Consider the following 13,129-nt stretch of genomic DNA (forward strand, 5'->3'; position numbering starts at 1 on the left):
TCATTAAGAAAAATTATATTCCGTATTCATACTCATTTCATTCTCTTTTATAAATAAAATTTGATTTTTAAATTTGTTCAATAAATAATATACGAATACTATATATAAATTAAATATATAAATTATTTTAATGAGTCTAAAAAAAAGAGAAAGTAGTGAAACTTTATTATAAACTGGAAATGATTCTATGAATTCATTTACTCAAAGAAAAATATAAATATAAAACCGTAAATAATAATTGCAATATTATTCTCAGATCCATTAAACAAAATTATTAAAATAAAAAACATTCGAGCATATCAAATAAATAATGATATAAATATCTCAGAAAAAAAAGAGTAAGAGACAAAAGAGAAAGCAAGAGAATAGAAAAGAGAAAGCATGATGAATCCCAGTAATGAATTTGGGAGTTACGAATATCACAAACAACAATAACAATAATATCAATAATCAAACCAATCAGTTCCAATTTGCAATGCACGAAAAAGGAGGAATACTTCCAAAGAGAATAATAGTGGTTCGTCACGGTGAATCACAAGGCAACTCAGATCCCGGAGCCTACACAGTAACACCGGACCACAAGATCCCGTTAACACCACAAGGCGTCGCGCAAGCGCGTCTCGCCGGTTCCAAAATCCGCCACGTCATCGCTTCTTCACCTTCTTCCCCTGATTGGCGTGTTTTCTTCTACGCCTCACCGTATACTCGCACCCGATCTACTCTCCGGGAACTCGCTCGATCTTTCTCTAAGAAACGTGTTATTGGCGTGAGAGAAGAGTGTCGCATTCGCGAACAGGATTTTGGGAATTTTCAGGTTCAGGAACGGATGAACGCGATTAAGGAGACGCGACAGCGGTTTGGAAGATTCTTTTATCGGTTTCCGGAGGGAGAGTCCGCCGCCGACGTGTTCGATCGCGTTTCCAGTATGTAACGCTTTTCATCTCTTACTCTTTCCTTATTTTCAATTCAATTATTGACCTAATTAATTAGGTAGGTGTTATATTTTTTGCATTAATCGATTAATCTATCAATCCATGATGGCATTATTAGGGACTAATTCAATGTTTCACTAGTTTGATTTATATTTCCATGTTTGCATAAATTGCTTAATTAATCTCTTAGTTAATCACTTTTGACACAAACACTTATCAGGTTTATCATGTAAGTAGTTAGCTATGGTTATGCTGTATAACAAAAGATAAAATAAAGTCATACATTATTCATATAAACTACACGCTGTTTTCATAAGCTATTCTAGATAGTTTGTAGAAATAAGCTGAAAATAGTTTATGGACATTTCATAAACTATTTAAATAAACTATTTAAGTTAGAGAAGGTGAAAGTTGAAGACCATATCATCCCTCAAGTTATATGGTTTAAATATTCGGGTCCGTAATACAAAATGATGGAGAGAAAAATGGGGATGTAAACCATTGAATTCAAGCTAAGTGACTGAAATGGAGGAGAGTTTCAAGGGTTTTATGTGACGCAAAGGGCTCACGCTGAAGGGAAAATTTTATCGGGTTGCGGTAAGACGTAGGATGTTGTATGAGACAAAATGTTGGACGGTTAAGAATTAACACGAGAATAAAGTTAGTGTAGGAGAGATGAGGATGTTGCGTTGGATGTGTGGTAAGACTAGACAGTATATGATTAAAAATGAAAATATTAGAGAGTGGTGGGGTAGTACCTATAGTAGAAAAGATGGTGGAAAATAGACTTACGTGGTTTGGGCATGTAGAGAGAAAACCTGTAGATTCGGTGGTAAGGAGAATAGGTCAGTTGGAGAGAAGTCAAACAACTAGAGGAAGAGGAAGGCATAGAAAGACTATATAAGAGAAGTTATTAAGAAAGATCTCGAGATTAACGATTTGGATAGAAACATGACCCTGGATAGAACATTATGGTAAAAGTTGATTCATGTAGTCGATCCCACTTAGTGGGATAAGACTTGGTTGTTATTGTGGTTGTTGTCATCATCGTCGTCCTGATCTCTCTTACAATTGTTTTTCTCGGAGATAAGTTAAAATAAATCAATCCAAAGAGATCCACAAGTGTCACACTTACAGAACAACTAAATTAAACGCACAAGCAAAAACCTAAATTCAATGTGCTTATCATATTAAAATAGCTTATGTATAATTTGTGTACACTATTGAAGAGAACATATGAGCATAACTGTATAAGCTGTTTTGGATTGTACAAGAATTAACCGAGAACAACTTATAAACGCATCATGAACTATGAAGTATGTTTATAAAATCTTTTCAATACTACATATGTTATGTGATATTTGTACATTGAGCAACAATGGAGTTAGGAGGTCGGTAGGTAAGATCACTCTATCAATCATTATCTATCCAGCTGCAGCATGAAACCAAGTAGAGTCCCATTTGATTGTTGGTATATGCATGCATTGTCTGTATTAAAAGGTGAAATTACGTTGCATTAAAAGGTGAAATTACGTTGCATGAAAATACTTTCTTAGGTTTTGAATATTTGTTTATTGCTGCCAGAGGCTTCATCATTTGAGCATTACTCGATATGGGAAAAACCAATCTAGTTACTTTTTCTCAACCATTCATTGAATTATTCAATCCCGTTATTTACCGTGTAAGTAGGGAAGTTAGTTGCTGACATGACATAAGAGCCACTCAATTCTGTTATGAGTAATGTCAATATGATTAGGGAAATTACTGAAATAAGGCTTATTATGATGTAGATTAATGTTTGAACTGAGGAAAACACCATACAAATAAAAGTTTTTAGCTAATATTGTTATAAGAATGAGTTGGTGTTGTTATTGGCTCTGGGCTAGATGACAGCTTTCAACTTATTCAACAACCATTCAGTGGCGGTTCTTGCCCAAAATTTTAAGGGAGGCAGCAACAGCAAGTACTAACTAATATATTAGAATTGGAATTCATAAGTCATATAATTTTGTCAAAGATTCAAATTCTTCCAATGTGACTTTATGTATTTTGCAAGGCTGCTCTTCTAGTTTAACCGTTTGATCATCGAAAGGAAGCTCTTTACGTGTCGATGTTGAAACTATACAATTTTCATCTTTGTCGGAAACTTTCCTCTTAAAAAGTACTTCATTTTTCGTATGTTTAACCACTGTATCACTCCTAAAAACGCACAAATCAACCACTAATATCATTAAGCAGCATAAACTTAACTTTAAACAACATTGATAAAAGGAAATTAAAATAAAAAAATGGATAAAAGAAACCCAAACAAGGCATGCTTTCGTTCATCTAAAATTTAATTTCCAATTGAATTTTTGCAATTGAATTGAAGTACGCAGAACCCTGTATTACAAAGAAATTAACTTATGTAATGCAATGAAATGAATGTATGTAGAACTCCAACAACATAAACATGTTTCAGATAAGCAGAAATTGTTAAATCCTATTGTGCTAAAAATGAGTGAACAATTCTATTCACCAGTTTCTTTGCATCTTATCTGCATATCTTTTTGGTTTCTGAATTTGTCTCCTACTGTCATCACCTATTTTCCTTCCAAAATGTCAAATAAAAAATGCATAATCCAAATACTCACACATACATGTAAAATTAAAGAATAAAGAGGAACATACAGATCAATTTGGCAAGCAATTCACAAAAGAAACGATAGAGTGACGAAGAATATGCAAGAGAAAATGCCAAACCAAGAAGAATTAGGAACTCTTAGGGTTCACGATTTGAGCTGCGCTTAGGGTTTGCAGTTTACAATTAGAAAGAAACCCAATTGTGTGCTCAACCTCTCCCATTAGAAACCAAATTCAAAACCATCTATGAAGAAAAATGAAACCTAAAATCACAGTTAGTGGTGGATGATCTGAGAGAGAAAAACGATGTCGGGAAGGAATGGAGAGACGCACAAGGAGAGCTTCTCAACTGAAGCCTTTTTCCATTCAGTGGCGGAGGTTCCATTATTTGCAGGCAGAAGAAAATTGCAGCATGAAGGAAAGGAGCAGAAGTAGCCACAGACGGGTAGCATTATATTAAAAAAGTTCTGTTTATTTTGAGGGCTGCTTGGCATTTCTCCTCTCCTATGATGCTTCCATCACTGCAACCATTACTGATTTTAGATAAATTTTATTGGATTCTGTTACAGTTTTATTTGTCATGTAGTTGTTAAACTTAAGTCTTAAACAGATGTGATGCATAGGGATTAGGTGGTGTTAATTTGGAGATGACTTTTTCGCAGGTTTTCTTGAATCTCTATGGAGGGACATTGACATGAACAGGCTTAATCATAACCCTTCAAACGATTTGAATCTGATAATTGTGTCACACGGGCTGGCTTCTCGAGTTTTCCTTATGAGGTGGTTTCGGTGGACAGTTGAACAATTTGAACTTCTCAACAATTTTGGAAATAGTGAGTTCCGTGTGATGCAGTTAGGGAGCGGCGGAGAGTATAGCTTGGCAGTTCATCATACAGAAGAAGAACTGCTTGAATGGGGGCTCTCTCCTGATATGATAGCAGATCAGAAATGGCGAGCCAATGGCAACAAGGGTCCCTCGAATGATCAAAGTCCTCGTGACCTTGAAGCATTTTTTGATCTTCTTCCTGATTCTGATGACGAGGGTGTGGACACTGAAGAAAAACAAAGTCTTTGATTGGGTGTAGTACACAATAGGCTGTTCTTTCTTTCTTTGATTGTTTCTTTCTTTTATTGGATATCAGTAATTTAGTTTCCAAAAAAAAGAAGGTGGCAAATATATAGTGATAATAGGTTGCTCCATGTTAGTTAGCACTTCTAATCAGCTCATTCATCCTCATTAATTGACATTCAATTGGAGGTCTCAAGTCTCAACAAATTCTTATAATGAATTGATAATATTTACACATCGCGAGTACATTCAAGGCAATTTAATACAATTTGGTAAGGAGTAACGACGACTAGTTTTATTCGTTCTATATAGAGTATGTATATGCTGTTGAAGATTGTATTCTTCAGTTTGCGATCATCTAGGTTTATGAGTATTGGATGTATTCATTCTTCTCAACTAGTACAATTTTTTTTAAAATTTTATTTTCGTTTGTGTAAACATAAGAAAATCTGTATAGCATGTAAAAGCCAGTCAAATATTGAAGTCTTGATATCCAGATGTGGATAGTTCATATTTACATCCTTCCAACTTTGAATCGAGTTGCTTTAGAAATGGATGTAATGGACATTGCCTTGGGAGTCTATTTACAGGTGATTGTTTTCACTTGGTCATTTTGATCTTCTAATCACACAATATAAAAGAGTAACTATGTTCAGTCCATTGTGTTAAGGCTACCCCAAATATGAATACGAGACACATGATCTTTCTGAATTTATTAGAGACATATTCGAACAATATAATGATAATGATAATGATAATTTTATATTATTATATTCTATTGTATTTGGTTTTGCCTATTTAATTTATCTGTCGTTAATTTTTATTTTTTGGTTACAAGCTAAAGAAGAAAATCAAAACAAGGGTGTAATTAAATTGAACCTTTTTCTTTTTCTTTTTGTTTATTTGGAAGATTTATGAAAGAGCACGTTACTCACCACATAATATTATATTTGTTATAATATTGAGCATTTATCTTGACATCTCCCACTTAGACTTGACATTCGTTACTCACCACATAATATTATATTTGTTATAATATTGAACATTTATCTTGACATCTCCCACTTAGATTTGACATTTATATCGCCTATGAAAAGACGATATTACCATTGTAAAATTATTTTTAAATTTTTTTAAATTTATAGTGCAGACGTGTGAATTTGTATTGCTGAGACGAAACCGGGAATTTGGAGTAATTATTGGAAATTTCAAAAACAATGAGTATTTATATTGAATATTTCAAAAAATTTGGTATTTCATATTGCAAATTTCAACATTTCCGATGTTTTCATGAAATGTAAAATCCCATTGAATATACCAGAAATTTCATAATTTTCGGTAGTTATAAAAACCTGATTTTGTACAAGAAATAATGAAATTTCCGGTATATATTTTATGGGAATTTATATCGAAATTTTGACATTTCCGGTATGTGCCAAAATTTTGTTTTATATCGGGAATTATGAAATTTTCAATAGTTATTAAAATTTTATTTATTTATTTTTCCTTCTTTCGTAGTGAAATACAGAGGCAGAGACAACATTATTGCATGGGGAGTTGTTGATCGAGCGGTAGATCAGACTAGGGGTGCTGAGACTGAGTCTTACCAGATACGGGCTGGACGAGCCGCATTAACCGGTTCACACCGAAAACGGTTGGCTGAGCAGGGTCAGTTTCGGGCACCTCGTTGCACTCGACGCCGACCGATACGATAAGTAGAGCAACCTAGAGATGAGGTGGTGCCAGATGCTACTATTGCTATATTGAGTGGTTAATCCAGTGGTTGAGGAGGTTACAGATCTGGTTGTTGTGATTGAGGAGGTTGTTGAGGAGACTGGGTTTAAGGAGGTTGCTCGGGTGGTCCAGCCTAATACTAGTATTGTTGATTCGGTCTCATATGTTATTGCTGACACATAGGTTACAACTCATTCGACTGAGCCCTATGTGCACACTGATGGAGGATTCCTTAGAGAATCCATTGACTGGTAAATGCTTACTGAGTATGTTGACCACGTGGCATTACGACTATGACCGGGATAAATATATGCCTTTTATGTTTAACTCTAATTTATTTATTATTGTGCCATGAAAGCTAAATGTTAATTTGTTTAGATTTGTTTATCGCAGGAGCGTGCCACACTGAAGGTGACACCGCATGGGTCGAAGATGAAGGACTTCCCGAAGATTCTGATGCCTGGGCAGGTCAGCCGGACTATATAGGAGTTCTAGCTGCTTGATTTTGTCGATTCCTCCCTCACCATGCTTGACACTCCACTACTTAGTGCTTTTGTTGAGAGATGACACAAGGAGATATCTTCATTTCATCTTCCGTTTGAGGAGATGACTATCACTCTGGATGATGTCTCCTCATTATTCGATCTCCCTATCGGCGACAGATTCTAGATGAATCTCGTACTTAGCATGCTCCTTGCATGTCAGACTGTTGCATAAGATTTGGGAGTGTTTGAGGCGGCAATGCAGGAGGAGTTTGGCGCCAACAGGGGTGCACACCTTCGTATGTCTTGGCTTCAAAAGATGTACGACGAGCTTGTAGCAGCTGAGAGTTATGAGGCTTCCTCTAGGGCGTACATGCTACATATAGTAACATGTACTCTCTTTACGGACAAGTCTGGTGTTTATATCGATGTCTGGTACATGTGCCTATTCAGTAGGCTCGAGGACACCAGTTTGGCCTGAGGGTATGTTACGTTGATACTTTTGTATACAACCCTTGGAGTGGCGACAGTCTTTGAGACCAAACAACTTCCTGACTATTTGAGTTTGTTACAGGTATACTTGAAATTATGATTTGTTGTTGATTTCTTATTTAATTGTTACAAATATCATTTCTTATTTATTATCTGTTGTGTCTCTGTTTTGATATCAGTGCTGAATATACAAGCATTTCCCCACCATTTGCGATAGGAAGGTGCAACATTTCCCAGTGGGGTCCCCATGTGCAAAGAGATGGAAGGCCAGACATGCACATCCCAGTGGTGTTGCTAAGTATAGGAGGAAGCTCGATGTGCTGACTATAGATGATGTCATTTGGACACCATACACTAATCATAGAGTCCACAATGAGTTTGATGCATCATAATTATCTTCAGGTTATATGCGGTGGAAGACCATGGTTGCTAGACACTTGTCTGAGAGGTGTCTGCGACAGTACAATTATGTTTAGAGTATCCCACGACCAATTATAGATATACCATCTACGAGTATTGTTTGGTGATTTCAGAGTAACTTCATCATCTCCGGTCGTGCAATTAGAGATCGAGCAGTTAGGGTTCAACACCTATCGTAGTGTGAGGATGGTTACTTAGTGGTACCTCACTGTATCACACCCTCATCCCACCTATTGTTGATGCGAGGCCTTTTGGTGTTGGGGTACCTGTTGATGATGTGTCGCCGCCGCCTCATGCAACTGATGTTGATGCCCAACAACACTTCTAGATGATTGCAGTTATTATGGTTAACCTCACGGGTTTGGTAAACCCAGATAGCGAGGTTTATACTAGATTATCTCGGGCTGCAGACATAGCCCGTGGGGGGCCTATCTAGACATCTTTTTGTAAGAACAAAAATTGTTCTACAACAGATTCCTTGATTTTGATGATAACAAAGGATGAAACCAAAAATGGCACCCTAACGAAAAGTTTCTAAGTGTGCAGGATTCTAAAGAAAGAAGGAAGAAATCTGATGATGTCATCAGATACAGAAGCAGATCAGATACATATTCTCAAATGATCAGAAGCATCTGATGAGGAAACACGCTCAAGAAGTTCTAACTCTAAGCAAAACAGCAAAGTATCAGAAGCATCTGAACAAGAAGTGAACTCTAGATGTTCTGACTCTGAACAACGCTATCTCTAAACTCCAGAAGTTCTCAGCGCTATCTAGAGAAACTATCTGAACTCACAAGAGATCAACATCAGATACACAACTCCAAGTTTCTCCAGAAACACAAATACTCTGAGCATGGAATTGCTAATCATGAAAGAGTAACGTTTAAGTCAAGAAAAGATTTGCAAATGGACTTCCTAATTGAGAAAGAGACGTTAATCTCCAATTTCAATAAAGAAAATACTACTTGTGGTAAGTAGTCATTTCAAGAAGAAAAAAGTCATCCTGCAGAAGCTATTAATGTGATGGCGTAACTTCATCTCAATATCCATCAGTTTCAACTACTACTTCATTGATATATATAAAGGATTGCAAATCAACATTTCAACGAACACACATACAAAAAGAAAAAATTATACTGAAACATCAACACAAGAAAACATTCTTTCTCTCTAAGATCTTCACGAAGCTTTTGCTTATAACGTGAAAAACTCTTGTTCTTAATTTTTGTAATACTTGCTTTCTTAGAAGCACTCTAGTTTACATAAATCTTTCTTCTATTGTTTGTTGATTTCCTCAAGTGACTCTGTGTAGTCTGTATACTTGAGAGGGCTAAGAGATTTTTATCTTAGACGTTGTTTGTAATCTTTCAAGATTAGTGGATTAAGTCCTCGTTGAAGGCGAAATCACCTTGGCCGGGTGGACTGGAGTAGCTTTGTGTTATAAGCGAACCAGTATAAAATCATTGTGTGGTTTTCATTTTGAAAAGCGCTTATTTTTCAAAACAATTCAAACCCCCCCCCCCCCCTTTCTTGTTTTTCTCACCTTCAATTGGTATCAGAGCTCAGGCTCTGTTATTGATTTTCTAATCAAACACTTAACAGTGTAGAGAGATCCATAAAGAGAAAAACTATGGCCCACACAAATGAAAAGGATAGTTACAATGCTAAGCCTCCTGTCTTTGATGGAGAGAAGTTTGATTACTGGAAAGATAGAATTGAAAGTTTCTTTCTAGGCTATGATGCTGAACTCTGGGACATTGTCACAGATGGATACAAACCTCCTGTCACAGTGGATGGAGCTGAAGTTCCCAGAAGTAAGATGTCAGATGATCAGAAACGAGTTTTCAAGAATCATCACAAGGCCAGAACCATACTCCTAAATGCTATATCTTATAACGAGTATGAAAAGATCACCAACAGAGAAACAGCCAAAGATATACTTGACTCTCTGAGGATGACTCATGAAGGAAACTCTCAAGTCAAAGAGACAAAGGCTCTGGCACTTATCCAGAAATATGAAGCCTTCAAAATGGAAGATGATGAAGCTATAGAGGCTATGTTTTCTAGATTCCAAACTCTTATTGCAGGTCTCAAGGTGCTGGACAAAGGATACACAACTGCAGATCATGTTAAGAAGATAGTCAGAAGTCTGCCAAAGAAATGGAGACCTATGGTTACTGCTCTGAAGCTGTCAAAGGATCTGAACAATATCAGCCTTGAAGAACTTGTTAGTTCTCTCAGAAGCCATGAGATAGAACTAGAGGAGGATGAGCCTCAGAAAAAGAACAAGTCAGTAGCGCTAAAGTCCAGATCTGAAAGACGGAAACCTGACAGAACCAAAGCTCTCCAGGCAGAAGCTGAAGATACTGACGATTCTGAACCAGAAGACTCTGATGATGAAGAAGAGTTGTCCCTACTAACCAGAAGAGTCAAGCAACTCTGGAAAAAGAGGAACAACAACAACTTCAGAAGATCAAGACCCAGAGGGGATCGATCAGAGTCAACTTCAAAAGGTAAAGCTAACAAAGATATTACCTGTTATGAATGTAAAGAAATAGGTCATTACAGAAATGAATGCCCCAAGCTGAAGAAAGACAACTCTAGAAAAGAAAGCTTCAAGAAAAATACCTTCAGAACAAAGAAAGGATTAATGGCCACCTGGGATGATAGTGAATCTGGATCATCAGAATCTGACTCTGATGAACAGGCCAACGTAGCACTTATGGCTATCACATCCAGCAGCTCAGATGAAGAATCTGAAGAGGTATTTTCTGAACTTTCTCGATCTGACTTAGAATCATGTTTGTCAGAAACTCTTACCTCTTATCAGAAATTAAAACAAAAGTTTAAAAACATTAAAGGCTGTCTTAAAGCAAAATTTGAAGAGTGTAGTGAACTTGAGATGACAATTCTAGCACAAGAAGATACGATTAGATCTTTAACATTAGAAAGAGATGGAGCTAAGAGAAATAGCTTAGAATTAAAAGAAGCGTTGTCTCAAGCACCACAAACTTCAAATAAAATTATTTATAAATATGAAGAAGCCTTTCAAGAATTTCTGAAGAATGGGATAGATAGGAGTATTATGGCATCCATGATTTATGGAGTAAGTCAGAACAATAAAAGGGGAATTGGTTATGATCCTAAGGAAGATAAAACTTCTACCAGTGACCAAATTAAATCTCCTTTTTCATATCACTACACACACACACAAGAACACAAATTTAAAAATGCTAGAAGACCCAAAGTTATAAGAAACTCTGGGAAAACTAATCTAAAAGGACCCAAGAGATTCTGGGTACCGAAAGATAAGATTATCTATGTTGCAGATATCCTATGCAGCAAAGTTCAGACACCAGTCATGGTACCTGGACTCTGGATGCTCGCGACACATGACGGGAAGAAAGTCTATGTTCCAAAGTCTGGAACTTAAAGACGCTGGATTTGTAGGCTTCGGAGGAGATCAGAAAGGAAGGATCAGAGGCTCCGGAACTATTGGTAATGGTACTCTTCCCTCTATATCTGATGTTCTTTATGTAGAAGGATTAATGCATAACTTGTTATCCATAAGTCAATTAAGTGATAACGGTTATGATGTAATCTTCAATCAAAAAACATGTAAAGCCATTAATCAGAACGATGGCTCTGTCCTTTTCACAGGCAAGAGGAAAAACAACATTTACAAAATAAATCTTTCTGATTTAAAAGATCAAAATGTTAAATGTCTAATGTCAGTTCACGAAGAGCAATGGGTATGGCATAGACGCTTGGGCCACATTAGCATGAGGAAACTTTCTCAGCTAACTAAACTCGAGTTAGTCAGAGGCCTACCTAAGCTGAAGTTTTCTTCAGATGCTCTGTGTGAAGCTTGTCAGAAAGGAAAATTTTCAAAAACATCTTTTAAAAAGAAAAATGTTGTTTCTACCTCTAAGCCTCTGGAACTTCTTCACATTGACTTATTTGGTCCTGTGAAAACAGCATCAGTTAATGGAAAGAAGTATGGATTAGTCATTATTGATGATTACAGTCGCTGGACATGGGTAAAATTCCTAAAGCACAAGAGTGAGTCTCACTCTGTATTCACCAGTTTCTGTTCCAAAGTGCAAAAAGAATTTGACTCTAAAATTATTAGAGTCAGAAGTGATCATGGTGGAGAATTTGAAAATAAAGATTTTGAAGAATTATTTGATTCAAATGGAATATCCCATGATTTCTCCTGCCCTAGAACTCCACAACAAAATGGAGTTGTAGAGAGGAAGAATAGGACACTCCAAGAGATGGCCAGAACCATGATCAATGAAACTAATGTAGCAAAGCACTTCTGGGCAGAAGCTGTAAATACAGCGTGTTACATTCAGAATAGAATCTCTATAAGACCTATTCTAGAAAAGACTCCCTATGAACTGTGTAAAGGAAGAAAACCAAACATTTCATATTTTCATCCTTTTGGATGTTCTTGCTTTATATTAAATACTAAAGAACATCTGAACAAGTTTGATTCCAAAGCACAGAAAGGTATTATGTTAGGATACTCAGAACGCTCTAAAGGCTACAGAGTATACAACACAGAAACCAAAATTGTGGAAGAATCAATTCATGTCAGATTTGATGATAAGCTTGACCCTGAAAAGTCAAAGCTAGTTGAAAAGTTTGCAGATTTGGAAATCACCCTTGTAGAATCTGATAAAACTCCAGAAGCAACTGTCACTCAGAACTCTGAAGAAATTAAATCTCCAGAAATCCCAAAGAAAGTCAAAAGTCGTATCAATGTATCTGAAGATTTGATTCTGGGAAACAAGGACGAACCTGTCAGAACCAGATCCACCTTCAGAACGTCTGAAGATACTCCTCTAGGACTAGTGTCTCTGATTGAGCCTATGTCTTGTGATGAAGCACTTCAGGATAACGACTGGGTTTCAGCTATGCAAGAAGAATTGGATCAATTCTCAAAGAATGATGTCTGGGATCTCGTTCCTAAACCCAGAGGCACTCATGTCATTGGAACCAGATGGGTTTTCAGAAACAAGCTGAACGAGAAAGGAGAAGTTGTCAGAAACAAAGCACGACTGGTAGCTCAAGGTTATAGTCAACAAGAAGGTATTGATTATAATGAAACTTTTGCTCCAGTCGCGAGGTTAGAATCTATTCGTCTTCTTGTATCTTTTGCTATAAATCACTCTATCAAATTATATCAAATGGATGTCAAGAGTGCATTTCTTAATGGTTATATTTCAGAAGAAGTGTATGTCAATCAACCTCCAGGCTTTGAAAATTCAAATTTTCCAGAACATGTTTTTAAGCTTAAAAAATCTTTATATGGACTTAAACAAGCTCCCAGAGCTTGGTATGAACGATTAAGCAATTTTCTTCTAGAACAA

General features: G+C 36.5%; 1 protein-coding gene across 1 annotated transcript; it reads left to right on the plus strand.

Moving 5' to 3' along the window:
• The first annotated feature begins 312 nt into the window (after window positions 1–312).
• Window positions 313–4,858, plus strand: LOC127132328 (phosphoglycerate mutase-like protein AT74H). The gene is made up of 2 exons (XM_051061265.1): window positions 313–923; window positions 4,217–4,858. The coding sequence occupies exons 1-2, from the start codon at window positions 398–400 to the stop codon at window positions 4,627–4,629; spliced, it is 939 nt and encodes a 312-aa protein (XP_050917222.1). The 5' UTR covers window positions 313–397; the 3' UTR covers window positions 4,630–4,858.
• The last annotated feature ends 8,271 nt before the right edge of the window (window positions 4,859–13,129 follow it).

Source organism: Lathyrus oleraceus, chromosome 3 (genome assembly GCF_024323335.1).
Source record: "Lathyrus oleraceus cultivar Zhongwan6 chromosome 3, CAAS_Psat_ZW6_1.0, whole genome shotgun sequence".
Lineage (NCBI taxonomy): Eukaryota > Viridiplantae > Streptophyta > Magnoliopsida > Fabales > Fabaceae > Lathyrus > Lathyrus oleraceus.

Excerpts from the sequence above, each read along its gene's own strand:
- LOC127132328 (XM_051061265.1), top strand. The coding sequence starts at position 398 with ATGAATTTGGGAGTTACGAATATCACAAACAACAATAACAATAATATC. Across the intron at positions 924-4,216 it reads CGTGTTCGATCGCGTTTCCA|GTTTTCTTGAATCTCTATGG; the intron begins GTATGTAACGCT and ends ACTTTTTCGCAG.